The sequence below is a fragment of the Notothenia coriiceps genome, unplaced genomic scaffold, assembly GCF_000735185.1.
Source record: "Notothenia coriiceps isolate Sejong01 unplaced genomic scaffold, NC01 NC01_scaffold00029766, whole genome shotgun sequence".
NCBI lineage: Eukaryota > Metazoa > Chordata > Actinopteri > Perciformes > Nototheniidae > Notothenia > Notothenia coriiceps.
In genome coordinates, this window is record NW_011362467.1 from 96,314 (window position 1) to 124,296 (window position 27,983).

A 27,983-nucleotide genomic window follows, 5' to 3' on the forward strand; every position below is an offset into this window, starting at 1 on the left:
CACACACACACACACACACACACACACACACACACACACACACACACACACGGAAGCATCCTACTCTCATTAGTCCTAGAAAACCACACCGTCTGGGGGAGGTAGGCATGCTGAGTAAGGAAACACATGACGACCTCTGTGAAAAGTACGGATGGATAAACAGAACAGACGAGGGGGGAATAGGGAGACGTTTTGACAGGGAAGGGTCAAAACCAAATTATGCTTATCCAATTCATGTGAAAACACACACTCACACAGATGGAACAGCCTTTTCTGTGGTCCACAACTTTAAAGACGAGGTTCGCCATACAGCAGCTCCTTCCCTTACTTCAAAGTCCACAAGTGAATGGCCATTTTGTTAATGTGGTGTGCTATGAGGTTTAATTCCCGCTTATAAATGGCATTATATTAGTGGAAACAGTCTGGAGGCTCATTTTTTCCCCCCGTGCTCGGGAGAGACATTTGGTAAAGTTGGAGTGCAGCGTGGCTGTGGTGTGTAAATGGCTTTTGTTAGCTAGAATGTTATAAGAGCCACCCGAAGCATTAAGGGAGCGGTAAAAGTGGCACAAGAACCCAAAGCCTTATTTATACGTTCAATAAAGAAAAGTGTAAACAGAGGTCTTAATAAAGCTTCTGGCCACGATCAGCTCCCTTTATGCTCCAGCGTACACAAGGAGGGTTTGTGCCACTTATATTGCCTCCATAAAGTAAATGCTGGTGACGGAAATGTGATACAGACCCATGACTGTTTAGAGTAATTAATTAGTCTTTCCCCAGCAGTGTTGTTAAGAAGAAAATAACCAAATCTATTATGAACTCCATATTTACTGCCATTGTTTGGTTGTTTTCCCGGGGTATCATACTCAGAAAAAGCATGGATTAAGTGGTTTGCAGGTCAAAAGGCATGGGTTACATTTGATTTCAAGGTTCTTAAGGTCAGAGGGTCCCAACCTAGGGGTAGGGATATCCCAAGGGGTCGCAAGTAAATCAGTCTTTCTGCGTGATGATTGACAAGACCATTTAACACAAGATCAGGTTTATCTGATTTTTATATTTTTTCAACACCTCTTCATGGTGGAAAACGACTATCTCTCGAAGATTGCAGACCCCTGCCGAATGCTCCATCTCTCTAGGTTTTTGAAAGTGAAGAAATTGTGTATGATCCCCATGATTTGAATAAGCTCCAAATGTTATGGGTTCTTATTTGCCCCATGCTTCACTCTTCAACCAACTTTCATGGAAATGTGGCCAGCAGTTTAACCAAAAAAATAGATAAACAACCCAAACAAAAACATGATCCTCTTTGGTTGAGGTAATGAACCACATCCTCACAGCTCAAAGACATATGGAACTTGTGACTAGGGAGGCATTGCTTGTTAAAAAGTTAGTAACCTGCAGTCAAGGTCAGGGGTCAGTGGCCACTAAAGCTAAAGCATAATTGTAGGTCATCATCACCTGTTGCATAGAGCTGTAGGTTATGCAAAGATCAATACAGGAATTGGTTAAAGAGGCAAGGAGGGGCAAAATGATCAGGTCATTTGACAGAAAAATTAAGATTATAAGAACATCAAGGTAACACAAAGGTTAGGATATCAAGGCACACACAATGTACTGTTTTGGTTGTGAAGATTTGAAAACTCACTATTCTTTAGACATCAGAATATGATGAATATAATCAATTCACTTTTTAACCAAACAGCTGTCTGTTTCAACCTTGATATCTAGCTGTGTAGCCTGGTGTATTAAATCAGTGCTTGCTAGAGTAGATTACGGTTCCTGATGGTATTTCAAACTCAATCTTTACCTGGTTTTCTCAGCTCTTCAAAATTAATGCATTCTCCACAGCCTACATGGGAACACGTGACGTTCCTCAGTTATTTCTAAGATGTCAAGATGTCCTTTCTAACTGCCCTTTCCCATCTCAATCTGTTCCACCAAAACAAATCAACAACTGTTCTGCTTTATTAAACCCCAGAGCCTGCTTTCTCGCAACAAATTGTAACTCACTCCTTGACAGGCAACCATGAAATAATATATTCATAACAATCTCTGCTTTTCCAACACAAATGGCACACGGTTCTTTTCATCTTCACACTTGATGAGGCCGTGCCCCACACATGTGCACAGGTCCTTCTGAGATGGAATACAGCAGGCTACACACACGTACACACATCAATAAATAGCACTCCTAATCACAGTCACCCTTGCCTGATGGCTGGCGCAGGAACAGAACACAAGGACATACTCCAAAGTCACTTTGACAGCAATTTTTGCCGATTTTGAGAATATGTCAGAGAATGAAATAACAACGCCTTGGGACGTTTGAATGACACTCTCAGTAAACAAAATCCCCTGAATAGTAAGAGAAAAAGTGCAGAGGAGACACACTTGAGATGATCTCATCATTGTTTGACACGGCTGGACACTGTTTAGTTACGACTCAAAGCGCTAGAAGGAAATGGGCTTGAAATGCATGTGGAATTAATTATGGCAGAGCAATGAGTCAAACTAGCCTGTTTTAAGCAGAACTATGACACAAGAAAGACAACTAAGGTATTTGAAAACAACTCTTTCCCTGGTAACATATGGAAATATGTTTTGGATAAAGCAAATCTAATAAAATGATCACTTTTTCTACATTAGGAACATGTATCCGCTCCCATTTTCATCCAGATTTGGGGGATGTCTTTAATCAGAGCATTGACTGGATTGGGGACATGATCAAGGAAAGGCTCTGAGCCAAAAGTTGGTTCTGACGTCAGCCACAGGAGGAAACTTGGTTAATGTTTGTGGCTATTGCTCATTTAATAATGGGTGATTGACAGGCATACCACAAACTCAATCTATCCTCAATCAGAGTGGGCAAAATATGCTAATTCAAACCGAACGGTGATCGGGAACAGAATAATAAATGCTACATTGGGAGGACGCTTTTTAATTAATGACCTTGGGGACAAAAGCAATGAACTCTGATGTCTCTCCTTATCTCTTTCTCTCTTTCATCATCACAACTGGGACAAATCATTATTGTCATAATTGAAAATGTCAAAGAATTGAGATTCTGGTTCCAAGTGCCAAAGACTTCAAATTGAAAAGCTGTCCAAAACCCAAACATTTCAATTTCAATGTATTATTTTGGAAAGAATAGTCAGTACATGATTAGTTTTGTCAGAGTATTATTCATGAACAAGTCATTTTTAAGAAAGAATGCCCACATTATCATGAACCCGCTCAAAGCAGAACATCATCATAAAAAATAATGTCCTTGGGACTGTGGAGCACACAGATCAAGCAATTACAGACACCACCTGGGGCTCTGAGAACTTGTGAGGAACATTCCTTATTATTTTAAACATTTCTTAAGCTTTAAAATAGACCCTGAATGATTAAAAAAAGAAAAGCAGATAATTATCTCATTTCAGAAGCAGGACTTAATGTTCTGTTGATCACTTTAGTCAACTAATCTCCACCTTGCTCCTTGTTTTTGTTCTTGATGTTTCATGGGGATAATCGAGCAAAGGTGAAAAGTGCAAGGTAATCTTGGCTTGAGTCCACGGTAAACATCTAAGCCATTTGGGGAACATTATGTCAACACCCTGAGGGTTGCACTGGGAAACATAAAAACCTGTTGGTGACATCATGGTAATGGGTTTCTGCACAAACTGGAGAGAGGGTCTCCTTAAATCAAATCTTATAAGGTAGCAGTGTGTCAAAAATGACAGCAATGAGAGTTGTTAATGGTTGAATTTATAGGATTTCTTAGAACATATTGAGGGTCATAATCAAGCCATTTAACACTGGGCTCCCTCTACTGGTAAATAGCGCTTTGTGTGTTCTCTCTCTTCCTGGTTCTCTACCCCCACCTTGTACACTGAATTCATTTACTTTCACACTAGCATGATGTCAGCACATAATTACTTGATGGGCAATAGATGGTCCTGCAGCAAATTCCCCTTGGCTCAGCAGGAGGTTAATGTTGTCCGAGGAACCTGTGCCGTTACGCCCCCGGCGGGTGACACTGTTACGCTTCGCCCGCCGAGAGGGGCTATGCTTGCTGCCCAGCATGGAGCCTGTGTGCCTTAGCAACAAAGGTCAGAGTCACAGAGAGCTTCTGGAGCAGAGCCGCATGAAAGCTTGTTAATATTTACCCTAAGATGGGTTTCATTTACAGCGTCATGGGAAGCCAATGTCTGGCACACAATTAAACCACAAAAAATTGAAAAGAAAACAAACATTAGGCAACAGCAAAAAAGACAGAGAAAATGGGGTACATATCATCATAAAGTTGATTATCAAACAATTGTACAGTATGTGGAGGCAACCACCTCATTATGACAGTGGAGACAGTCTATTTAAAAGTCTCATAAGATAACAACAACAAAGATGGATATCATTCTGAAGCTGACACATGCGATTTTCGCCATTACTTGATCTTCAGATAGTTATGGCTAATTAAATTCCTATTCATTCAAGTCATACATTTAAATGAAATGTATATGTTTTTTAGACTGCTGGTCAGCTAAAAGTCTCTGGAAAAAAAAAACTTGTGCTCTGGATATTGCAATATAAAACAAGACTTGATATTTCCACTTGGTCTTTGAAAACCTGAACAATTTTAGCAATCTTGGACTGGTCATGTATATTACATTACATTACATGTCACTTGTTAGACGCTTTTATCCAAAGCGACGTACATATATTCAATACTGTGGACAATCCCCACAGGAACAATTTAGGGTGAAGTGTCTTGTCCAAGGACACAGCGGAATGTTGACTGCAGTGGGATTCGAACCAGTGCCCCCGTGATCCGAAAATCAGCGCACTGAGCCACAACCTCCCCGTATATGACCTTGAAACCTTTGTTTTCATGTAACTATTCTATGTGCGCTTACCGACTCACCTTAAAATACCTCACAGGTCTGCCTGTGGAACATAACTCAGACAGACAAAGCAAACGGTTGGAGCAGAGTTGTTGGACTAATGTGTTGGAATCCTACCCAGAAGAGAGGTAACCTGTCTTATCCCTGCTTTCTCTCTCATTAAAGAATATGATGAAATCAGGGCAGATGCTGTTTGCCAGGCTGAAAGATGGATGATGTGGAAAAGTGAAAGACAATGACTTGGCTTTCACGTGGAATCAAGTCAAACTGGGGAATGTTTCCCAGTGTCGTTCAGTATGATCATCTGGAATTGCAATTGATGCCTGTTTTTGATTCCTATTCACTGCTTTGGCAGGATTATAAAAATTAGATTTTCAAGTTGGAAAAACAAATAAATTAACAAGGACAACATGAGAAGCACAACCTTAGTTTCCTGTTAGTTAAAAAACAAAAAGGTTATATAAAACTACATGGATATTTATCAAATAAAAACAGGCAAAAAGGGGTAAATAGACAAAAAACACAAAATGTTTTAACTTTGCTTGCCAGAATTACTGTAAATTGAAATCAGCCATTAGCCATTTCTACAATGTAAACCCATTTACGCTACTTGGTAATTCAGCAGCATTAAGGCTCCACTTAACAATAATATATTTACAAATAATGTACCAAATGACTGCTTAATGTGTTTACAGAAATTACCTCACAGAGATTGCCAAAGCCTTTAACCTCATTATTATATTTGAAGGCACATTGACTTTCTCAGTCTCACTCAATTGCGTTTCAAGTAATAGAAATAACGTTAGCTGTTGTTTTAGCGCTGGGCAACACAGACAAAGTTAGCTACCAAGATGCCCAAAGTGTCACAGTTGCCTAAACCATTCCAGACCAGAATGCAGACTAGCAAAATCTGCTAATCTACAGGATATGCAGTTGTTAGTTATCATTGTGGCCAGAGAAAGAGCTATCTGACATTATATGGCATATGTTATTCATTATGCTCCACCTTAAAGTGCTGCAAAACAGAACACAAGAACGGACCCCAATCGTCATTTTTGGTGGGTAAACATTGATAGGGTGTAACTTGAATTTACCCAGATAGATTTGACACTCACAGGAGGTATCTGAGCCAACTGAATTCTCCGAAGAGACAAGAGAAGACGCTTGAAAAGAGCTGTGCTGAGCTCAACTCTGACCTTACTGGTTGTGAAAGTCCAATGAGAAAGTCCAGAGCCAGCATCGGGTTTCAGCTTGGTCAGGGGGAAAAGGGTCAAATAAGTCCAAAGCAACTTCGAAGAAATTAATACAACATATGTAGGGTTTGGCCATATATAAATATCCCCACTGCGGATCAGCAACTGGTTGATCAGTCGGTCTTAATTCACATCCACACATGAGCCAAGTCTCCTTACCGGCCCTGTGGGTTTCAACTATTATCCTAAGCAACTCATTTAGAAGATCTGAATCCGTTCAAGTTGAAAAGATACAAAATGCATCTGACTAGCTCTGACTTCAGATGGGTCACCTCAAGTGATAATGTCTCTCTCGGGAGGACATGGTTTGCTTTAGGAATGTTTTACTACAGTCCAAAAATATATTCTCAGCTCAACTTTCATTTGTCTGAGCATGCAGCACGCAAGCTGCATGTAGAGCTCCAGGCAGACAAGAGTCATGTTGGTTATAGCAGTACAGCTGGCTATTAAATACTGGCTGACACTAAAGTGTGTCAACCATCGGTGGAAGTCATTCACTAGGGATCCCTAGGTAGAACAGAAACGTCCACAAGACAGTCAGGGAAAGGAGAACTGACAATAAGGCTCTGGCGGCGGTGTCATGAAATATATATGCAAACATGACATTGCATGGAGCCTAAGTACTCCCTCTTTTTTAGCAGCCTTGAACTCCTGACAGCAATGTCAAAGTCAGCACAGTCTGGACAAAGTAAAAACTTGCACAAAAAAAAGAACTAATGATTCCCACTCAATATGCTTGACATGAAGTAAGCTGAAACGGATTTTTTTCAACAATCGAACAATAATATTGTCAAAGTAGGTCTAAATAATAAAAAAAATGAAGGCCAAGCCCTGTACTGCATATGTAAAAGTTATTTTAAAATGTATGTCATATATATAATTTTCTTCATTGTTTCTATTGTGATATAGGCTAAGCTCACTTAAAACCGTTATGTTCATTATGAAGATATGAAGTTACCCACATCGTAGTAGAACATAATGGCCATATCACCCAACTCTATAGCTGATTACATTTTTGAACATTGACCAATGGTTTCATCACTTAGAAATAGTCATGCATAGCCCTGCACATTTTGATTCTTTTTGTCAGTTAAACAGAATCCCATCTCCTGTGCACCTGTTCACACCACTCCCTCCATCCATTTATCTCAATCAGTCCAGATTACCCCCAAGCAAGATGATATCCTGCCAATAAAGATGGGCTCAGACTTTCCCAGACACACACACAACTGAACTGGCGATGATGATGTTTAAGGAGCCTGAATCCGAGAGAACAAACCCATCAAGGCCAACCGAACTGTTGATGAATAAATTAACAACTTCCTCACTCTTTGATCCCAGTTTTACACATTTGCCCTGGCTGGTAATTAATTCCCATGATTCAACAGTGAGTGTGTCGTGACAGGCAGATGTAAAAAGTTTTCTGTATGCGAATGCTCAAGCTGTTGATCATAGCCCACTGTGTAGTGTTCATGTTGAATCTCACCTATAGGGCATGGGCCACGTGATGGAGATGTCATGAGCTACAGCCCAAAGGGGTGCAATCCCAGTGTGAGACACACAAGAATAGACACAAACACACACTGCTGCAGATATAGAAATTTCCCCAAGGCTCTCAAGCAGCTATCTTTCATTTGTTTGCTAGGATGTCATAAACACAATAAATCGGTTGCAATTTACGGGCTTCAAACGAACATTGTGGATTTTTGGTTTCTGTATTTGGCACTAAAGTAATCCTGGAAATTCGTCCATAATTGAACATTTGAAGTATGTTTGAAGTGCCTTGAAAAACTGAAGTATGCTTAAAGCACCAGCGTAACGCCTCAAGTGCTACCCCTGATTACCAAAGAGAGTTTCAGCATCATCAATTATACAGCGTGCCTTCTCCTCTGAGGTGCACACACTGGATGGACTGAGAGCTAAAAAATAAATGATGTTATGCCTTTCACACAGAGAGATCTATGGAGAGAATGAGAGAAAGCCATGAATTTAGAAAGCTTGTTTGCACTGGGGATGTTTGACTCTTCCCAAACATGTGTTATGGATTTGTAAGTCTGCTGTACTAACACAGGCTTTCATAAAACATGATATACCAAAAACAGCCAAAGGGGAGACATGAATGAAGAATAGAAGATACAAGACACTGCAGAATGCACGCAATGACAAATGCAGAGGTTCATTACTATATATATATATATCGTTCTATGATGTTTCCACGTGAAAACACTTCTTCTTTTTTGTATTGACAATCACAAAGTGAGAAAAATCAATTAAGAATACAATCAATTTGCACATAGATCTTTGAAAGCCTATAATAGGAAAGGACAAATACATCCTCGCCTCTTACCTTCAGCAGATGTGGAGAGCATGCTGTCACACAAAGCGACAGATAAAGCCTGAAGTGCTGTCAGAATGACAAACTTCAGACTCCAGAGGTTCATGATGCCCGGCTGAAGCGTGGACGGGACTGGCCAACTGGTTCACTGCAGAGCAACCATCATACAATCCAACAACAGCTGATGTGCAAGAGCAACCCCCCCAAAATAAAACCCACTTCCTGAAATATGATCAAGTAAATGAGCGGTGTCTTAGGAAATCCCGAGGACAGCTGATTCAACTCCCATTCACAAACGTCCAAGTCAAAGAGCAGCCGCGAAAAAGTATGAAATGTAAGGGGAATTGAAGAGCGACCGGGATAAATGTTAACAAATACACAAGCCGCTGCTGTATCAGACGCCCACTGAAATGACATAAATTGCAAGGCAATTACTCGCGACAGTGGCGAGAAGTGTTGTCTTATGAGTAGGAACCATGTGCTTCATGAATCGCTCCGCCAGGTCCTAGAGCCAGCTTCCGCGCCTATTATTAATCATCGAGCAAAAGCAGTGTGAAGCTAACCGGATAAACAAACAGCAACATCCGGTTAGACCTTTCACAATAAAGACGCCACATTACACATCTTTTAAACTATGTATGTACGATACAAATTAGAAAAACCTAAGATAAATGTACTTAAATTAAAATGTTTAAAGGTTAATTTTGTATTATGAAAGTGTATGACTTTACAGTTAGAGTTTGACAAAATAAAAATGATTAAGTTATATTTTTGCCCGTTTGACTACGTGGCTCTCATTTCTGTAGTTTTTATTTTCCTTCACTTAAATATTTAGAGTCAAATATATTCTTTATATCTTTTTTCATAAAACTGAGGATTCAATGCTTTTTTAAAATTCATATTATTGCAAATTGAAAGATTGAATACACATTATGTTTGGTCAGGGAAAAAGAACCTTGCATTGTCACTTAACTTGTAAGTGGATATCCCAAATAAGCAAATAAGTGGACCTTGAATCAATATCATTTTAGTCAAAAAATAGGAATTCCTTTTAACCCATTTGCCACAATTATCTGAAGGTTGCAGAAGCGAGGGTGAAACCAGCATTTTATTTTGAAAGCATACCACTTAATTTCCGGCCTGACTCTTGGTATCCACTACTTAACTTGACCCAATGTGCTGATAGTCCCACACATGCTGAAGCAGCCCACACTGAGTGTACATTTGAATAATGTGGCCTACACAGCCCCCCACTCACAGATGTTACTCACTGTTGTTGTTGTGCATACATTTTTACAAAATGTATGCACAACAAAATGATTTGGTTGTTGAGTCAGAGTAAGCTAAGCATAATCTGTCTGTTGTATGACTTTTAATATATATAAGATATCTGACTCAAATATATTCATGAGACTCACAGCCGATACTTGTTATCAAGGCAATGAGATGCACTGAAGGATTCTACATATGGACACGGCCCATTCAGACACTATGGCCGTCCACCATATAGACATTCACTTCAAGAGGGAATGCAGTCAGAAAACAGACAGGTGTGTCCAGTGTCCACATGGGGATGAGTTACTGAAAGCTTTTTCTCTCCCAACAGGGGAGAACTCTGGTATGCTCGATGTAAGGTGAAGTCACAGCAGTACATCCAATTGTTGGCTTTCACCTTTTGAAATAGGAACTACGGGGTGCAGCCTCGTGTCATTACTCTCAGAAACCTCCATTTCTCAGTCTTCTTTCAGGATTTAATATGAATCGAAATAAAACCAAACTGAGGAGTATTTCCCTGCATACTAATTTAACTGGAACCCAACTCTCGGCTATAGGCTGATAATAAGAGCTGATCTTTTGCTCTTTTTAAGAACCAGGATGCCTGAAGGAAGATAAGACGCAGGCAGTAAAATAGGGATTTCTGTTAGTGTGCAAAGACAGATAATAGTGAATAATAAATCCTAACTTTATGGAAATGATGCCATCTAATCTTTGTTATTATGTGAATGCACTTTGTGAAAAAACAGAACTTTTTATTCCTGGAAAAACATTTATAGTCTTGTTTGGAATACAAATAAACAACATGTAAAAAGAAAACTCAAATATATAAAAGAAAACATATAACTCCATTCCAATATAGCATATAGTTGACGTTTAAACAATGACATTGCATAGTGAAACTGTCTTTGTGAAGTTAAATAGCAAAACAACACACAGCAACTTGTTTCTCTAAGCAGCAGTCATGGTTCATAGACGTCTTATTTTACTGTAGTCTAAAATTACTCATTTTCGAAAGAGAGGAACAATTATGAACCATGAGTGCTGTTATAAATGATCTCCTCTCATCCAAAACACCCACATGGAATAGAATTCACCAAAAACTGTAGTGATCATCGTTCTCCTCCAAGACATCAGTGTAAATGTAGATGGATGAAACAGTTGGACTATGAAGGATCTCTGACTTAAAGGCTAATGAGGAAAAAAAACAATTAGGAATAATGAAGAGCGTCTGTTATTTTTAAAATAAATATTCACACATCTCACTTTTGATTTATGCCCAGCTCCATAATGTTGTTTAGCACTCTCACTTTGGATCACTCACATTTTAAATCTGCAAAATGGCGCGTCTTAGTCCATCATGAGACTAAAGACAGGGACAAAAGCTCTATTCAAATCTGCACTGTCCATTAACAGGGCATTTCCAGTGAGAAGAGGTCACACGGTCTTACAGCTCATAGCTGGCACTGGATAATAGCAGAGCACCCTTCAGGCTTCATATTTGCTGTATAATGAGGATGACGGCTAAAGAGTGTCCTGGAAGGGACTGAGAAGCATAATGAAAGTTTCTGATCACTGCTCCACATCACATGAGATCATGTGAAAGTGGTTGTGTGAGGACATCAGTGCTTACTCTGAATCCCATTACTTGAAGTATTCTGGAAAGAAAGGCAATTTGCAATCAAGTGAAAACAAGATAACAGCGATAAACAGCACATGAATGTTTTTTTGTCAAAAGCAAATCAGTCGGTGCGTTTATGAGGCTCAATGTGGTATTTAACCAAAACAGAATGTTAGGACAGGACTTCATACATTCCTTTTGCCATCTTCATTTGTAATTGCATGGCACAAGGGCTTTTAAAACAGCTGATGCACAGGGAAAAGCATATGTTTTCCTAAAAAGACAGATCAATGGCAATGTTTCAAAAAACCCATGCAGAAGGTCTTTTAACAACACATTTTGGGATTTTCCAGATCCTTAAGGCATCAGATAACCCTGTCTATAAATCTACCGTGTCTTGAAATGCTATTTTTAAGAAGGACATCATTATCTTATGGCTGGATTTGTACAACACATGTTGGACATGTTTTTTGTTTTTTGTCCAGATGTGAAGAAGAATTCTGGAAAAACCTTCAAAGCGGAGGTACACTAAGCGATGTTAAATGACTGTCTGGACATTCGGAAAGATTGCCTTAGCTGTATTGTATAGAAAAAAACAGATGTTAAACTCTGTTACTTGAATAATGATGATACATGAGAGAAACAAACGAGGACATCATATTATGTTCAGCACTGTCAAAAGGGGCAAAGGTCACTTCTGCCATGCAATGCTACAGGCTTTGTCACATCATCTCTTCATCGTCTTTCAGCTGATGCTCCTTTGAAGAATCTGATCCAACAGTTTCTGTAATAAGAAAACAAAGAAATCAAATCGTTAAAACACTTGGTGGCTATTGAGCTCTTGTCCTCACAAAAAACATGTGGCTCTTTTGAGAAGGCACTCAAACAGTTTTGAAGCCTGCTGTCTTGTTATCCACACACTCAGGTTTCCACTCTTTTTTTCAGGACCCTGCTTGATCTTTGGCACTGCCCCTCTTCCCGGTGTTATCTGCTGTAGCAGCAGTGAGGGTATAGCAGCTGCATGTGGGTGCAGCTCTGCTGAATGGTGGCACTGCACTGTAGTGCTCTCTGCCACTGAAGGGCCTTTTGTTTCACACTGAACACAGGCCTCATACACTCAGCACAATGACACTGTTCACGTTTCTCTCCATAATGAGAGAAGGGTGTATAGAGTGTTTTAAGAGAGCAGCTACAATACCTACAGCAATGAAAACTGTCCTGGGTGATATTCACTGAATAATGAAAATCAAGGAATAACAGCCATTTCAGATGCATAGGAAGTATTTTTCCTTTTCTAATCAACTTTTCTAATCAAGCTAGTCAGAGAAATTCAAGAAAATTGCAAAAGTATGACAACAGCGACATCTAGTGGACTAATAAGGTAATTGTTCTCCAAGCAAATTCAGTGTCAATAAGAAATCCCTCAAAGGAATAAATATTCAATTCAATGTGACCCTTTTTAGAAATAAACACATTTTATTCCTGCAGTTGCATCCCTTATTAACTTTTTTTCAGCAAAACAAAGATAAAATATTACATATCATATAAACTGTATAACAAGTTCCCCAATCTAATGTGTGCACAATACAATTGTACTTATCATATCCCTTTTAAAGCGGAAAATGCCCTTATCACTCATCATTTTGTCAGATATTGTATCTCATTATTAATGCACTTATAAATCCACAAGGCCAACATGTCCCCCTCAACAGATGAATATCCTTAAATGCGTTATACATCGAATTTACCTACTGTTCATTGGGTTTCATGGTTACAAATATATTTCCACTCTTTCCAGGTATGATGGACTTGCTAAGCAAATTAAAAGCCATACTTTTTCACAGCTGCATTGCTGTAAAGAAAGGAAAGGGGAAAACACTTTGGCCATTACTAAATGTTACCCTTTGGAGGTAACATGCTTATGTTTTAATGGAATTCAGTGCATCATTTCTGCATATACCTTTTGATAAAAACCTCAGGGAGTTCATCATAGGCAAGCCTGGTGCTTCAAATACTAAGAGAACGTAATACTTAGTCTGTTTAAAATAATGCAGTTCATCTAGATCTGTTAGTTACACCCATTAATACAAAACAATTCCTCACCTACATTTTTGAAAATCATCTTATTCTACACACTTTCCAAATATCTTGATGCATTGTTTTATACACGTATTCACCAAATGTATATCTGGCATCTTTACAATAAATAAACATACATAGATGAGGGTTCGAAGAAGCGGGTTATTGAGGTTTAATGGGTTTTATTGATCAATGTTTTGTAAAAGAGATGTAGAGATTACCTTTTTGAAAAGCTCAACTCGCTGTCTGTTTGTCAAACACACCTCCCTCTTCTTCTCTTCCTCTTTTTTTCTCTTCCCCTCTCCTTGCGTTCTGTAACAAAATAATGTGTGCCTTTTATGATTGTTGGTAGAGTTGCAAGTAAAGAAAACATATTCTGTATAAATCCACAGTCTAACACTTCAATCTAAAACTACTTCCTAATGGTTGTATATACCATGAAGCAAAAACATAAACGAGTGAGGCAGGAAGGGAAATAAAAAACAGAAGTAGAGCAAAAGTCTTGGCAGAGGATGTTTTGTAAGGAGATGTCAACGATAGAGGCTCTGCGTTCCTTCACACATGAAAGGAATACAAGAGATAAGGATGCATCTTCTTACAAGAAGAGGCATCAGACATTGTGCTGAGGTGAGGAGACACTCACCGCTTAGATCTCAGCTGCATCTCTCTCCCAGTCATGGCTCTATCTCTGGGTTTTAAAAGGTTATCTGGAAACGGACACACACACACACACACACACACACACACACACACACACACACACACACACACACACACACACACACACACACACACACACACACACACACACACACACAGTGCTGATGAGTTGAAGGCTCAAGAGCATGACAGTCTAGCTTTTCCTGATGTTGAGCAGACTGAAAGCCTCCTCTCACACAACAATAAGAGAAAACATGTTTAAATGAGGACCTTCTCAGGATATTTTATAACGTATAATTTTATTATCATGCAAGAAAGTTGAGGTTCCAAAATCCGGTATACTGTACATGAACACTTATGAAATTGTGATTTAGAAATCTCCCATTTTCCCAGCAGTCATTGCCCACTGGTGTATTTTCCGTCTTGGCCACTAGAGTGCAGTAAGAGCTACACAATCACTGTCACAAATCTTTACATTCTTTATTGTTGCCTGTGAAAATCTCACCAAACATAACACTGCGCTGCGAGCTTAATGAAATGTGAAGGTCATGGAAATATTTTTGCTGAAATCAAATCACGCTATAACCTTGTAATTTCATAGAGGAGCACTTGCATATATATATATAATGAAATAAAGCAATTTTTTTCACATCTTACTTAAAGTGGCTTTTATTATATTTAGTCACAGCTCTCTCGCTCCTTCTCTCCTTCATGTTTTTTCCCATAAAAAGCAGACTTAACTTTATATTAAGCTGAAAATGTACTTATTATTATTATTATTATTATTATTATTACACTATTCATGTAATGGCCGGTTATGTTATCAATCACAAATATAACAAATTGTTTTTTTTATAGTGTTTTCTACAATTTTTTTATAATTGATTAAGCTTTTCTATGCAATATCTGTTAAATAATTGCTAAACTTAATAGTACAACATTGAAATGTGGTGTTTGAGTAGTCGTAGTGTATCAACTACTTTTGGCTTACAGAAGAGGGTTGTAGTGGATTTAGCAACTCTTAAAGCAAAAATGAATGTGTACGTTGTATATAATTAAGCAAAATGTTACCTATACACAATTTAAATCCAAAAAATTTTGATATAAAAATCACCTCTGGCTGGCAGAGAACTCTCTGCTCCATAGCTTCTCTTGATAACTGGACTTAAACTCCCACTTCTACATATATATTACATTTAATATTTAATAATCCATTCCTTGCACAATTAATGTATATATAATATCCTGCTTTATATTTTGTTACTGTACATTTGTATTTCCACATGTATATATTTTAACTTTTGAATGCTATTTTCTTTCTATTTCAGAAATATTTTGGATTGTTTATTTATTGCGTTTTAATTTCTCTTATGTACATTGCCTTGTCTTTTTATGCTACTGCAACGCAAACATTTCCCAATTTGGGATCAATAAAGTACTAATCTATCTATCTATCCATCCATCTATCTATCTATATGGACCATTAAAAACAACACATACTGGCTGAATTGGCTTGCTGTTTGTTGTGTGCCTGTATGTGTGTGATTATGATGTGGCAGCTGCAGCATGACAATGAGCAGTGCAGCTGATGAGTGAGGCGAGGGTGGTGCTGTACCGTTCAGAGAGATACAGCGGCCACTGCGGGCTCTCATCTGCCCGACAGCGGCGTCTGACCGAGGGTCCTCAGAACCTGCCAGCCCCCTCCTCTCCTGAGCCCGTCGCTCCAGCTCTCGCAGTCTTCCCTGGGAGCGACTGATGAAGTCCGGTCTGGACCTCTGCAGTGCGTTCTGCCAAGACCAGAAACATATTGCTCTTTCTGACAAAACACGTAAGCCCAACTTCCCACTCCAACTGCCCCTGCAATATAGCTCTGGGCCACCCCTTGGAACACTCCAAAGTAAGCCAGTAAAAATGTGTCATTCCCTTTTGCTGACACCTACAGTAAGTGTACTTTAATTGGTGTTCAGCCTGAGGGTCAAAATCCCCAAATGGGGTTGATATCAATCTGACCGGTCAAATAATTAACAGCAAGGGGATTTAAAAACAACAAACTGTTTTCAAGACTCTTTGGTTGTACTGATTTCAACCTGTGTAACTAACAAGATGCATTCAAGTTGCGTCACAATAATTATAAAAGTGAGTTATAGACTGAGATAATTCACATCCAACACCACTTTCTCTGAAATATGGGGAGTCTTTTTGGTGTGACTTGCAGTTCATGTCATATTATGTAGAAGCATGCTGGACAAAAGTTAAAATGTGTCTTTATTAAATCACTATAATTTATATTTTTTATTTTTGCTTATCTGTAATTTGAAATTAGTGTGAAACTGTTAGTTGCTATTAAGGTAGAGAGACCTAGAATATTTATTTTTCTTAGGATTTAACCTAAAAACAAGTTAGGTAAAGACATATTTAAGCTAAAAGAAGCATACTTGGATAGCATCATGAATCTTCTCTGTTAAAATACTCAGAGCAACGATTGATAAGTCATAATAATAGAACACCAAGGTCAGTAGAACAACTTCACATGGGATGAACCAGAGAGCGTGTGAATGCGGCATTAGACATTGCAATGTTCCAAAGGGATACACACATTGTCTGTCATATCTATTACATAACATTCTTCTTTTGAGAACTAAAGTCCCAATCAAATTGTTTTATTTGCTAAAAAAAACATCTGAACTTACCTGTAGAGAAATAGTCTGAGGTGACCTTTCAGCGTCAGGACTCAGTGAAACAAATGCAGCATGGGGCTGGTTGTGGTGCCCGATTGTTCTTTGATCTGGATGTGGCTTCATACATTTCCCTTCATCTATCACAAACAAGAAAATCAAATTATTTGCATTTCATTTACACGTGCCTTGGCTTTAGATGTCTGGGCTCAGAAGCCATCTGGGCCTGCCATGACATATTTTCTTCATGGTATCAATCAAATATTCACAGTATGGAAGAGCCGAGACATTTTGACTACATCTGTTATCGATTCAATGAAGGATGAAGCTCTGAAAACAAAGTGTTGGGCTTGCAAACTTGTCAGCTAATTGTAACAAAGATCAATGTTTTATAAGGTGAGAAATTCTGATTACAATTAGGGGAGGAGAGAAGTTATGATACCTGTATTTCCTTGGGGTGACGCAGCAGAAACCTTCTCACAACTGTCACTTGGGGTTTTCTTCTTACTAAGTTGTCTTTGGAGTTTGATATTTGCTATGATGGCTGCTGCATTGAGGGCAAGCACTTCCTCTTGAGACTGATTGGAGCTGGGATCTGAAACACAAGAGGACTTTAACGTGAGTGAAGGGACAGTAAAGCTGTGACACTGACTGCCGTTGGGCTGCTGTGCACTAATCCCTGCCTCATTTTAAGGTTGACTGTATCAAATGTTACATTTAAATGATGTTGCCTACAGGCTTTTTTAATTAATTGATGACTCTCGTAATGAATGTGATAAAGAAGTTAATTAATTCACACAGAGCTAAGACATCGTGAACAAAGAAACACACTCAGCAAAATACTCCCTTCTTATTTTATGTTTTACCTGGATATTCAGCAATCCAAAAATACCCATAATTAAACATATTACAATGGTTTTTTTTGTTCCTTATGAGGATATTGCACACTCTTCACATCCACTTTAGAACTGTGGTCTCAAAACTAGGACTTGTCTCAGGGTCCCAAATGAGGAGTTCAGACTTAATGGAAAAACGTTCAATTCCCAGTTTTTTTTTATCCTGGAGTGTCAAAAGATAAACGCAACAACATCATCTTCTCATGTAATGCTCAGCTGAAGCATTAAATAAAATAACTTGCATCTTGATGTTAAATGTAATAACTGAGGCTTGAGATAAAACTTGACAAATGACACTTTCAAACAGCTCTGCATTTGTTTGATGGAGAATTACCTCTTTACTTTAAATAGATCAAATTTGACATTTTATTTAATAAATATATTTACTTTCTTGCCAAGAGTTAAATAGGAAGATCAATAGCACTCTTAATATTTTTGAGAGGTATCGATCTTCTTATCTAATTCTCAGTGAGAAAGTCTATTTACCAAAATGTAGAACACAACTCATTACGTTAAAACTCGCTTTGGTTTATCGAACCACAACCAAAAACCAAGCATTACATCTGAAATACAAAGCTTTCATGGACTGGCCCCTGAATGTGCCAACAGAGTTTTGTCCCCTCACTAGAATATTACAAAGAAATAAACCTAAATGTTATAGCTACAGTACATCACAGGATCTGGATGCCAAACAAATCATAATGCTTTATTTTCACCAAGTTTAGCAGCTTGTGATTTTGTCGTCCTCCCCTGTGCTGTCAGCGAAAAAGTGAGACTAATACATGCAAAGAGTTGTGTGGGGGAAATGAAAGAAGGTGAAAATGAGAAAACTTGTAGGTACCAATGGGCCTTTGTGTCAAAGAAAGGCTGTTTGACATTGGCGCAGATATGTGTCAATTGCACTTAAGGCAGCAGATAAAGGAACAATCCAGTACAATCTTATAACGCCTATCAATAAGACATCATTCGAAAGACAATATCAAACCTGAGAGTTCAACCCCAGAAAGCTGCAGGGTGTGCAACAACTTGAAGCTAGAACACACACACACACAGCACAGCAGAGGAGATGTATATTTAGACATCGCCATCCTTTGAAAATGGAGATCAGAGACAAAGGGAGCCTGTGTGCTGACAGGAAGACTGTCAAGGGGGGAAAGAGAAACCTACCCGGGGCCTGGATGAGAGTCAGACTGGGGGACGCTCTCCTCTCTGAATTCTCAGACGGCCATCTTTCTTTCTGGCCTCCGTTCGGTGCGTCTGGCGCTTCGTTTGCTGATGACGGCCGGCTGAGGACACTGTCAGAGTTCACAGGGTTGATATTGGTCTCTTGTGGAAGCCCAAAGCTCCATTTCCTGATGGCTGGTTGTCTCAAAATGTCTTCACTTGGCTCAGTGTGTCCAAATATATTGCCATAGCAGCTCAGTGGTCTGCTAGGCCTGCCAGATCTCTGTCCAACAGCCTGTGGGGAAACCTCGGGGGCTGCTATAGCAGGGGGGTTGCTGAAAAAAAGCTTCAGAGAGGATCTGTGTAACGTCCCACCATTTTGCTCTGTGTTTAAGTTGGATGTATTTGTGTCTACAGTGGAGTTTGGCGACTTTGTGGATTCTACAGGGTGATGTGAATGATTCCCCTCACTCCACATGCTGTCTTCATTGTACACTCCCTCTGTGTAGCTGTGTCTGTACTCCGGGTGCCTCGGGGTCCCGGCCCCTGCCTTGGCTGGACTGTAGCTCTCTGTGTGCTCTGTTACTTTGATGATGGTAGCCTTTCTTCTGTGCACTACCGTGTCCAAAGCGTTGCTAGTTGGTGAGGTTATGCTTTTTGCATTCATGACAGGCCCGGAAGTCATCCTGTGCTCCGTGACTTTGACTATAGTGGCCTTCCTCAGCACTGTGACCTGCCTGGAGTTTGGGTCCATGGGTTGGTGGGCTAGTGGCGGAGAAGGGGAGTTGGAAAAGGGGTTTTGGCCAGGCAAACTAGATGATCTGCACACTTTCCTAGAAGAGATGGAAATAGAGGAGAAGCCAGCTTTATTCTGAGGGATGATTGTTGTCACAGCGGAGTTTGCCTGTGAGGCGGTGAACAGTGGGGGGGTTGCCCTTATAGGCTGAACACTGCTGGTCCTGTGCAAAGGCGCGTGTGACTTGTTTGTTTCGGTGTTGCTTGTCCCTTGCAGCAGAGTGTGTGGTTTGCAGGGATCAGCAAAAGTGTTTCGATGTGGGGGAGGAGGCTTGTGGGGGTCTATGCTGGTTGATTTCATCAGAGGTGGCTTCCTGTTGGTGTCTGAGCTTGTCCCTATGGGGGACTCTTTGGACTGACTGCCTCCAGGGAAAGCCGACACCCTCTTGGTATTCCAGGCTCTCTTCAGAGCTTGCCAGCCTACAGGTCTGTCCCCTTCAGCAGCAGGAAAGCTTTGTTTTTCTGGCACCTGCAGCATGTGGATAAAAGAGATTTTAAATAATAAAGATACTTAATTATGCATGGAAACCCCATTCCACCCTGTTTTTGCTAATGCCTCCTGCTAAATGTTTAGTCATTAATCAACACAGCAGACATGCTGTACAGTACGTTCATCTGGTCAATTGAGCTCTTGTGTGGCAAGTACAGAAAATGAAGCAGAACTTAATTTGATACGGCATGACATATTGACAACATGACATAATCTCTAATAGAACATTTCAACGGCGGGTCAGGTGTCTTGTCTTTCTTAAGGGCTTTGCTGTTTGTTCTTTAGTCAGATGACTCTCCCCATGCTTGACACAGTGAGGCAAAGCCAGCACACAGCGTGACTTCACAGAAGCACAATGAGACTCTATCCGAAAAAGAAATGGAAAAACAAGAAAAATGCACAGATTCCGGTCCTTGGGCCAGAGGATTCTGAAGGTGTTTTTTTAGAACATTAAGAAATACGGATTTGTCCCTAATGCATGGGTGCATGGTAACCAAGTACATGTTCTCAAGAGCTGTAAGGAAGTGCTTTTGTGATCAATTTCTGTTCTTTAAGAAAACTTTGATGCTAATACTTTGTACTTTTGAATATAGGTATTTTAACAGTGTATTTTAACAGTGTATTTTAAACTGTGGTGATAATTTTACTAAAGTAAATATTTTAGTACTTTTTTTCACCACTGCCCTGATGCAACATAACATCCTGATCTCTAATTCATTATTATTCCATAAACCTCATTTCAAAACAAAGTATGTGATTTTTCCTCTGAACATGCTTTTGCACGACGCTTTGTGGTGAACACTTTTCATCAAAGAGAGTAAACTGTTTGGAAAAGGCGTACAGTAACGTAGTAAATTATTTAAAATACTTGCAGCAGTCCACTGATACATTTTCTCTATGACGATCAAATGTAAACAAATGCACTCATTTAATAACTTGAGATTATGAAAGTGATAATTAAAATTGCAGGCAATGTAGTTTTTCATTTGCATAACATGTCTCATTTGGCAATGCTTTGGATAAAGGCTTTTAGCAGGCAGACAGCACACAGACTCTGACATCTGTGCAAATAAGGTTCATAAGAAAATAAGTCTGCCATCGGCCTTTATCTTGATCACAAGTCTTTTGTTATCCTTTTTATTTCAGGGACTGATGAGCAATTCCAAAGAGGTATAAAAGCTTGACCTGCTATATTTTCTAATATTTGTTCCAAGTTCCATTGAGCATATTTTAATTGTTTTGGTTAAATGTAAGTAATGCAATCTGAAAATATGTTTTCATATTTTTTCCCACGGAATGCTACACTTGAAATCAATGTAATTTCCCTTAGCTTTTAAACAAATGGCTTGCACCATTTATTATTTACGGCCATTTATTGGACTCTCTTTTGGCAAAAGTGAGTGATCAGAAAAATCTAGGAGTCTAGGTGTCCCAGAGACAAGTGAGATTAGACTAAATGAAGTCCAAATGAAAATTAAAACTTTTGTCTATTGCATGTATCAACAAATATTTAATAGGAGTGCATTTCAACTTTTTTTTATCGATGTAAAATAAGGCCCTTAGTTTCTTTATTTTTCTATTCTCTTTACTTCATTATTATTATTATATATTTAACAAAATAAATATATAAACATTGTAGAAATGCTATAAGTATAAGCAACATCAATACATAAGCAAATGTGAACCTAACTTCTATACTTTGCGAAAAAGAATGTAAAATAATTTGCGCAAGAGCACGGTGTTATCAAGCATAAGACTATTAGAAGACTTAATGTCACATCAGTGTCCAGGCTGACATACTATGCACTCCCAACACACACAGACCCACTGATATCCTACCTAAATGTAAAAAAAGTGTAAAACAATCGTACGTTACCATTTGAATTTTGTGAGACTCTTGGTCAGGTGACTGCCACGTCTTCACACCCAAAGCACTTAGGCTGTTGTGACTCCTCTCCACCTCTCCATCTATGTATACAAGCAAAACAAACTGTCACATTGCTCACAAGACATGCTCTCTCTCTCTTTCACACACACACAAACAGAACTTAGGCCGTCCTTCCTGTGTGTCAATGTTGACACTGTCAATAATTGACGTTGGCACAGTAAAGTGAATCTAGCATAACCCCAGAGCCACTTCTCTGCATCCTCAGGAGGCCGAGCAACTTCACTGGTCTGCCTCTCAGCCCTGACTGATACTCCATTGCCAGCCCGACGGCTTGTCTGGCTGCATTTCCACCTGCTGCTGTTACCATGGCGACTAGCTCTCACTTTGGGATAACCCCTCGAATGCTGTGTGGGTAATCCATTTTTCATTTTAAGTGAAAAAATAAGAGACAAGGTGAAAATTGCACCACTTTGAAAATGTGATTAGACCTGAAAAACAAAAAGTTGTATCTACATAGGGGTCCTCTGGTCTCTTTCACTCACATTGTTCCACTTGCTGCCATTACATCTAATGCATTTCTTTGTAAAGGGCCCCATATTAACTTGTGCCCCCAGAAAGAGCTTCTCTCATTACTTCCTGGCTCGAATTACCTTTTTTTCTGAATCAACAGCAGCTTAACATCCCGACGGAAAATAAAGAAGCAGGACCATATGGCAAACACCCTCTGAAGTCACAACCCTCCCAATTTATTCCTCATCCCCATTAAGTTTAATCTAAATAGTATGTGTGGAAATTGGCTATCTAAACATGCCCCTTGGAGCACAAAATCCAATTTTATTATCATCTGTTCATTAACATTGGGCCATTTTGTCCAGTAAATGTGACTTTTGTGGAAGAGAAGGCACGGAGGGTCTGCAAATGGACCTCAAGTATGATTCTGCAAGGGTTGTCAGAAAGAGAGAACCAGAAAGAGGGAGAAAGGGAATGAGAAAGTGGTGGAATAATTTGCTAGCTGGAGTGTAACCGAGTCAGTTGGAGGAATTGTGGAAGGAATTTCTGATAGTCTCATTTGTTTTTCAGATGTGGAATTGTGGATTTAAATGTACTGACAGCTGAGGAAAAGCAACCAGCACCGAAACAAGACATATTTGGAGGCACTTCTCCACAGAAATGTTTGTTTATTGACGATCATCTTTCTCTAACTCATTGCTGGGATTTCAGCCGTGGCAAATTTGATGCACCTGAGTAGCATAATTATTCACTGTGAAGTAACTAAAAATGTGACATCTATTGCCGATTTGATTGGCTACCAGATTTATAATTTATCTAAGGGCATTGCTGGAGGTATTCCATGTGAAATGCAAGTTTTTCTTCAATTATTCTTTAATATTAAAGGGTTGAACAGAAGCTATCATGCTTCATAAGGCTTGATGAATAAATAATCAGACCTAGCATTACATTATGTTACACTTTATACTTAGATGATACTTTTCATCCTATCTTACAGCCTGTGCATGTAACTAATAATGTGTAGCCTACAGTATATGATGTCATTAAGGTTAATACTTGAAACACCCCTTTTCTATAAGAGTTCCTTGCTGCCATGGATAGATTGCTTTGAATTCTGCAGGCAGCCCGAGCCTTGCCTGGATGATCTCTGGTATAAACAAGGACAGGGCTGAAAGATCCAACCTCAGATCAAACTCAGAGAGTATGGGCCTGCCATGTTCAAAGATTAACAGGGCTCCTTCTTCAATCAGTCTGCATCTCTCCTTATCTTTCTGCCTCCCCCCGCCTCCCTTTCCTTCTCTTTTCCCTCACCTAGCGCCTTTCCTTTACCTGAAATCCTGCCTAAATACTGGAACAACAGTCAGGACGTTATACTTGAAATTGATTTTATTTTAGGAGCAGAAGGTTGTTTAAAGTGTTCACTTACAGTGTGAACTCTTTAAAGAGGACAGGGGCTGCATGGAGCCTATTAGAGGCAGGTAAACTATATAGCTAGTCAGCCCTGAAATAAGCTTTTTATTCTCCCTCTAGCCAACCCAGCCCCTGCAGTTACCCCACGGCCATATTTGTTCCTGCACTGATTAGGCACTAAACATCCATTGAAATGGAACCTTTGGGTGTTCAGGCAATTTTCTGTTGTGCAAGAGAGTAACTTCATGCTTTTTCATTATGTTTGACCTTTTTCTTCAAGGTACAACTTTTACATAAAAATCAGTGTTGCATAATGGAGATTTGATTGGTATTAGGAGATTATTTTAGGATCCGTCCGGCACTATAGTTCGTGCTGTTGGTTTGTATGTCCACAACAATTTCCGCAGTTCTATTTGTTATACTGCAAAAATCAAGAGCTTACATACCATGGTGCCTGTTGGCTGCTGTTCGATTCTTCTGAAAGGTTGGAGTGATGGCTTGTTTCAATTTCAACTATAAAGAAACAGCCCATTAGAAAGAATAGTGTAATATTTTTGGAAAAACACGTATTCACTTTCATTCTCGCATTTAGATAAGATCACACAATCACATCACTCTCATGTTTGATGGTAAACATGGAGCTAATACAAATAGAAAGCCAGCAGCCTGTTAGCTTAGCCCCTCACAAAGATTGGAAACATGGAAAATGGTAGCTTGGTTCTTCATGAAGGTAACAAAACATATAAGACAAACTCTAATACTCACTAATTAAAAGATTGTATCTTGTTTGTGTAAACCAATTAAAAAAACTTGCTAGCTATCCCCATATGTAATTCTTCCTTGTTTTTAGTCTTTGTGCAAAGCTACGCTAATTGGGTACAATATATTTTGTATAGTCTACAGCCATGAGTGTTATCAATCTTCTGATCGACCTCTCAGCTAAGAGAGCAATGTGTATTTCCCCAGAATGTCAAGCTATTCCTTAGAACATAAACCAGGGCTCCCGCTCATGAATATCATTGTCCCATTTTTTAAAATAAAGTTCCTGTCCTTAAAAACCCCCTAAAAATCCAGGCACTGGAACATAATAGCAAAGTCAGTGCTGAGGTTGAATTGAAGAGTCACAAGGGAAGGGATGTGCTTTGAGCATCAGATCAGTTGAAGCCCTGGTACAGCACAGCAACTTATTGATTTTGAAAGTCATATTATCTGTAATAGCCTCTACACCCATTGAATGTTCTCTGTACATTGACTTGCATCCTCTCAGGGCACAAAGCTCAATCTCACAGCTCCAAATGAGTCACAAACCTTTTAGAAAATGTGTGTAGTTCCTGCAGAGTAAGCGGTTTTCAAAGGATGCCTGAGCTGTGCCTTTGCCCTGGGTAACTGAGACTTGACTACAAATGGCTCTCTGTAGTGTGTTTGAGTCACGGCCTTGCCTGGTACTACGCACCATCACCTCCATTACACACTGCTTTACCTTCAGACTTACAGAGCTTAAAATGTGTCACTGACAAGTCAGAACGAAAGACACACAGCCTGAGAGGACGTTAGTACCAAGTCCAGGGTAAATAAGTTCAGGGTCTTTGAAAGGCACATTTTAAAAGGTTGATACATGGAAGAACAGGCAAGAATGCTTCAAAATATATCTTATATTAAAGACGGGAGGCATAATCAAATATAATTGGTCACTTCCTTCCTTTGTGTTAAATGTTAAAGCTTTGGTTAGGTTTTTTTGTGTTTTACCTGGCCTGCAGATTGGTCCGAAAACTTTTGGTGGCAAGCATCAGCCACCATCATCACTCTTCTTTGGATTGGCAGCCATCCAATTTTGACTGGAGAAATATTACTGAGGTGAGCCTGCTCCTTCTTTGGTGCCTGCATCATATGAGCTCTCTCCCAGCTTCCTCTGTGCTCTGGAGGAGAAATAAACCCTGTTTGGAGGGACTCCTGGCTGCCCAGCGAACTCTCACACCGACTGGGACTCCCACATGAAGATGAACCCCTGCTGAAAGAGGGGATCCCTGGCTGTCTCCAGGCACGTCCGGTTGCCTCTTGGGGAAGAGCAGGCATGGATGATGTCCGATCACTGAAAGCTGGAACCTGATCATGAACTGGGGCTCTGAGAAGTTCCCTCTCTATTCTCTGTAGGTGCTCCAGCCAGCCATCCAGCTGTCGTCCTTCAATGGCACTCTGGGGCCGTGGTGCCTGTGGAGGACGAGAAACCCGGGGCAAAGCCTCTCCTTCTGGTATTAAGCTGCTCTCCCAGTAGGACTGATCTGCGGATTTCCTCCAGCTCGGAGCTCTCCGTAGATGGGCAGCTGGCGTGCGGAGAGTCATCCTAGGAGCTCAGGTAACCAGCCTCGAGTTTCAGCCCACAATGAAAACCCTTTACAGTAGTGGTATTAATCAGACTCCCCTAGCTCAATAAGACTTCTTACCATGAGGCATGCCTGATATGCACTGCAAGGAATAAGTAGCTACAAGAATGCAGGAGGTCATCGTTGATCTGTTTTGAGAAGGTATCAGGATTCACATTGCAATTAGAAATAGTTGCAAATATCCTATGTACAAAAACACCCTGCTTTCATTACTCCGCTCCTGTGTTACTGATACTTACCAATCCATCCTCTTTCACTTGCTCCCAAATCTTCATTCCTTGGTGGTTTAGGAAGTAAACACTCTCTGTCTTGTTACAAACTAGGTGCTAGTGGGTACTGTCTCCAGTGAAGCATTTAGCTATGTGAGGGATGCTTTGCCGAACAAAGGACTTACTGAGCACAAGGGCAGAACATCCAATACAGAGAGGGAGATGGGAAGAGACAGAGGGGTGGGCGGGCTGAAAGAAAAAACTAACACTTGTTGATGCAATACCAAAAGAAACAATATCTCCATTGAAACAAAGAACATCATTGACATTCAGCATTTTAATTATTAAACCATCCAGTTTGGGGCTTCTGCAATTCAGACACAGTGTTGAAAAGAGCAAATCAAACTTTCTGACATTCAGGCATCCTTACAAATGATAGCGCATTACTAATTAGGAGATTATCCATGTCGTTCCATGAGTCACTTACAGCTTCAGAAATCCTCTTTGTTAATTCCCAGTGTTTATGCTCTTCCCTGTGATCTCGTGGTTGGTGGCTGATGATGAGACCTTATATCCTCAAGCGTCTAACTGAGCCATGTGACATTTGCAAGACTTTCTTTAAAATGGGCCAGTGTCCTCTTAGAAAAATGTAGCATGACCCACAAGATGTCCCACAATGCATGAGTGAAGGGTATTCTCAAGATAGAGATATTCTAGCTGGAGGCCATGTTTGTATCTAGCTGGCAGATAAACACAAATCATCAAAGATACAACTTCTTCCTAAAAATAATTGGCATTTGCTTGGATGTTTAGTTATTTGTTGTGTTTCTCAGTGGATCATCAGTCCCAAATGTTTTTCAAAGCGATTTCAGGGCCTCTTGGTGGTATAACATTTCCCAAACATCTTAAAAAGACAGAGATAAGGAAGATACATCTCGAATATCAATTGCCGCGACCTGCTTTAGGACACCTTGTAAAGCTGAGAAGCAACACACAGAAGGAATATGCCATGGTGTAATGCATTTTGCATATTTTTGTCCTATTCGCTTGGAAAACAACATCAAAACAAATCAAAAGCTCAGTTGAGTAATAGACATTTAAACCAGGTTAAAAAGAAAAGGGTCTTGGAAATGAAAATAACCTTGAAAGCGGCACCGCCCTCTGCTGGCAATTCTCCAACACGACAAGTGGAGAAAGTGAGCAAATGAGGGCATGGGGTCATAAGTTTGAAAGACTGCTCTAAAAGATGACATGTAACCATAAACTGGAATATTTGTGCTAACAAGATAAATAATGATGAGCGGATGCAAATGCGTGCATCAGGTGCCTCTGTCCGATGGCTTCTATCTCGCACCTGCAGCTCAGTAATAACTCTTATTACACATCACTGCTCAGAATAGTTTGGCTCCCAGATTCATCCTTAGGCACAACAAGAAAGAAAGAAAAAAAAGGAAATGGAAAA

At 39.7% G+C, this 27,983-nt stretch overlaps 2 protein-coding genes across 3 annotated transcripts in view; both read right to left on the reverse strand.

The window, feature by feature from the left end:
• The window catches only part of LOC104959042 (disintegrin and metalloproteinase domain-containing protein 12-like), a 73,216-nt gene extending 64,350 nt beyond the window's left edge, over positions 1 to 8,866 (reverse strand). Inside the window, exon 1 of the mRNA XM_010786893.1 lies at positions 8,481 to 8,866. Coding sequence (XP_010785195.1) covers positions 8,481 to 8,574 — 94 coding nt within the window. The 5' untranslated portion in view covers positions 8,575 to 8,866. The remainder of the gene's footprint in view (positions 1 to 8,480) is intronic.
• Positions 8,867 to 11,561: 2,695 nt separating this feature from the next.
• cunh10orf90 (chromosome unknown C10orf90 homolog) lies at positions 11,562 to 26,673 on the reverse strand. 2 transcript variants are annotated; one of them, XM_010786895.1, is made up of 11 exons: positions 26,552 to 26,673; positions 25,678 to 26,440; positions 24,378 to 24,444; positions 22,000 to 22,091; positions 18,842 to 20,102; positions 17,221 to 17,373; positions 16,794 to 16,918; positions 15,719 to 15,890; positions 14,087 to 14,150; positions 13,665 to 13,755; positions 11,562 to 12,148 (listed from the first exon to the last, which is right to left on the reverse strand). In XM_010786895.1, exons 2-11 carry the CDS (start codon positions 26,269 to 26,271, stop codon positions 12,110 to 12,112), a joined length of 2,658 nt encoding a protein of 885 aa, XP_010785197.1. In that variant the 5' UTR covers positions 26,272 to 26,440; positions 26,552 to 26,673; the 3' UTR covers positions 11,562 to 12,109. The 2 variants fall into 2 exon arrangements, with proteins under 2 accessions (XP_010785197.1, XP_010785198.1); XM_010786896.1 differs by lacking the exon at positions 13,665 to 13,755.
• Positions 26,674 to 27,983: the final 1,310 nt, after the last annotated feature.

Coding starts and splice junctions, on each gene's coding strand:
- cunh10orf90 (XM_010786895.1), bottom strand. CDS start 26,271: ATGACTCTCCGCACGCCAGCTGCCCATCTACGGAGAGCTCCGAGCTGG. Junction 13,756..14,086: donor ATGCAGCTGAGATCTAAGCG/GTGAGTGTCTCC, acceptor ATTTTGTTACAG/AACGCAAGGAGAGGGGAAGA. Junction 12,149..13,664: donor GAGTTGAGCTTTTCAAAAAG/GTAATCTCTACA, acceptor TTCTTATTACAG/AAACTGTTGGATCAGATTCT.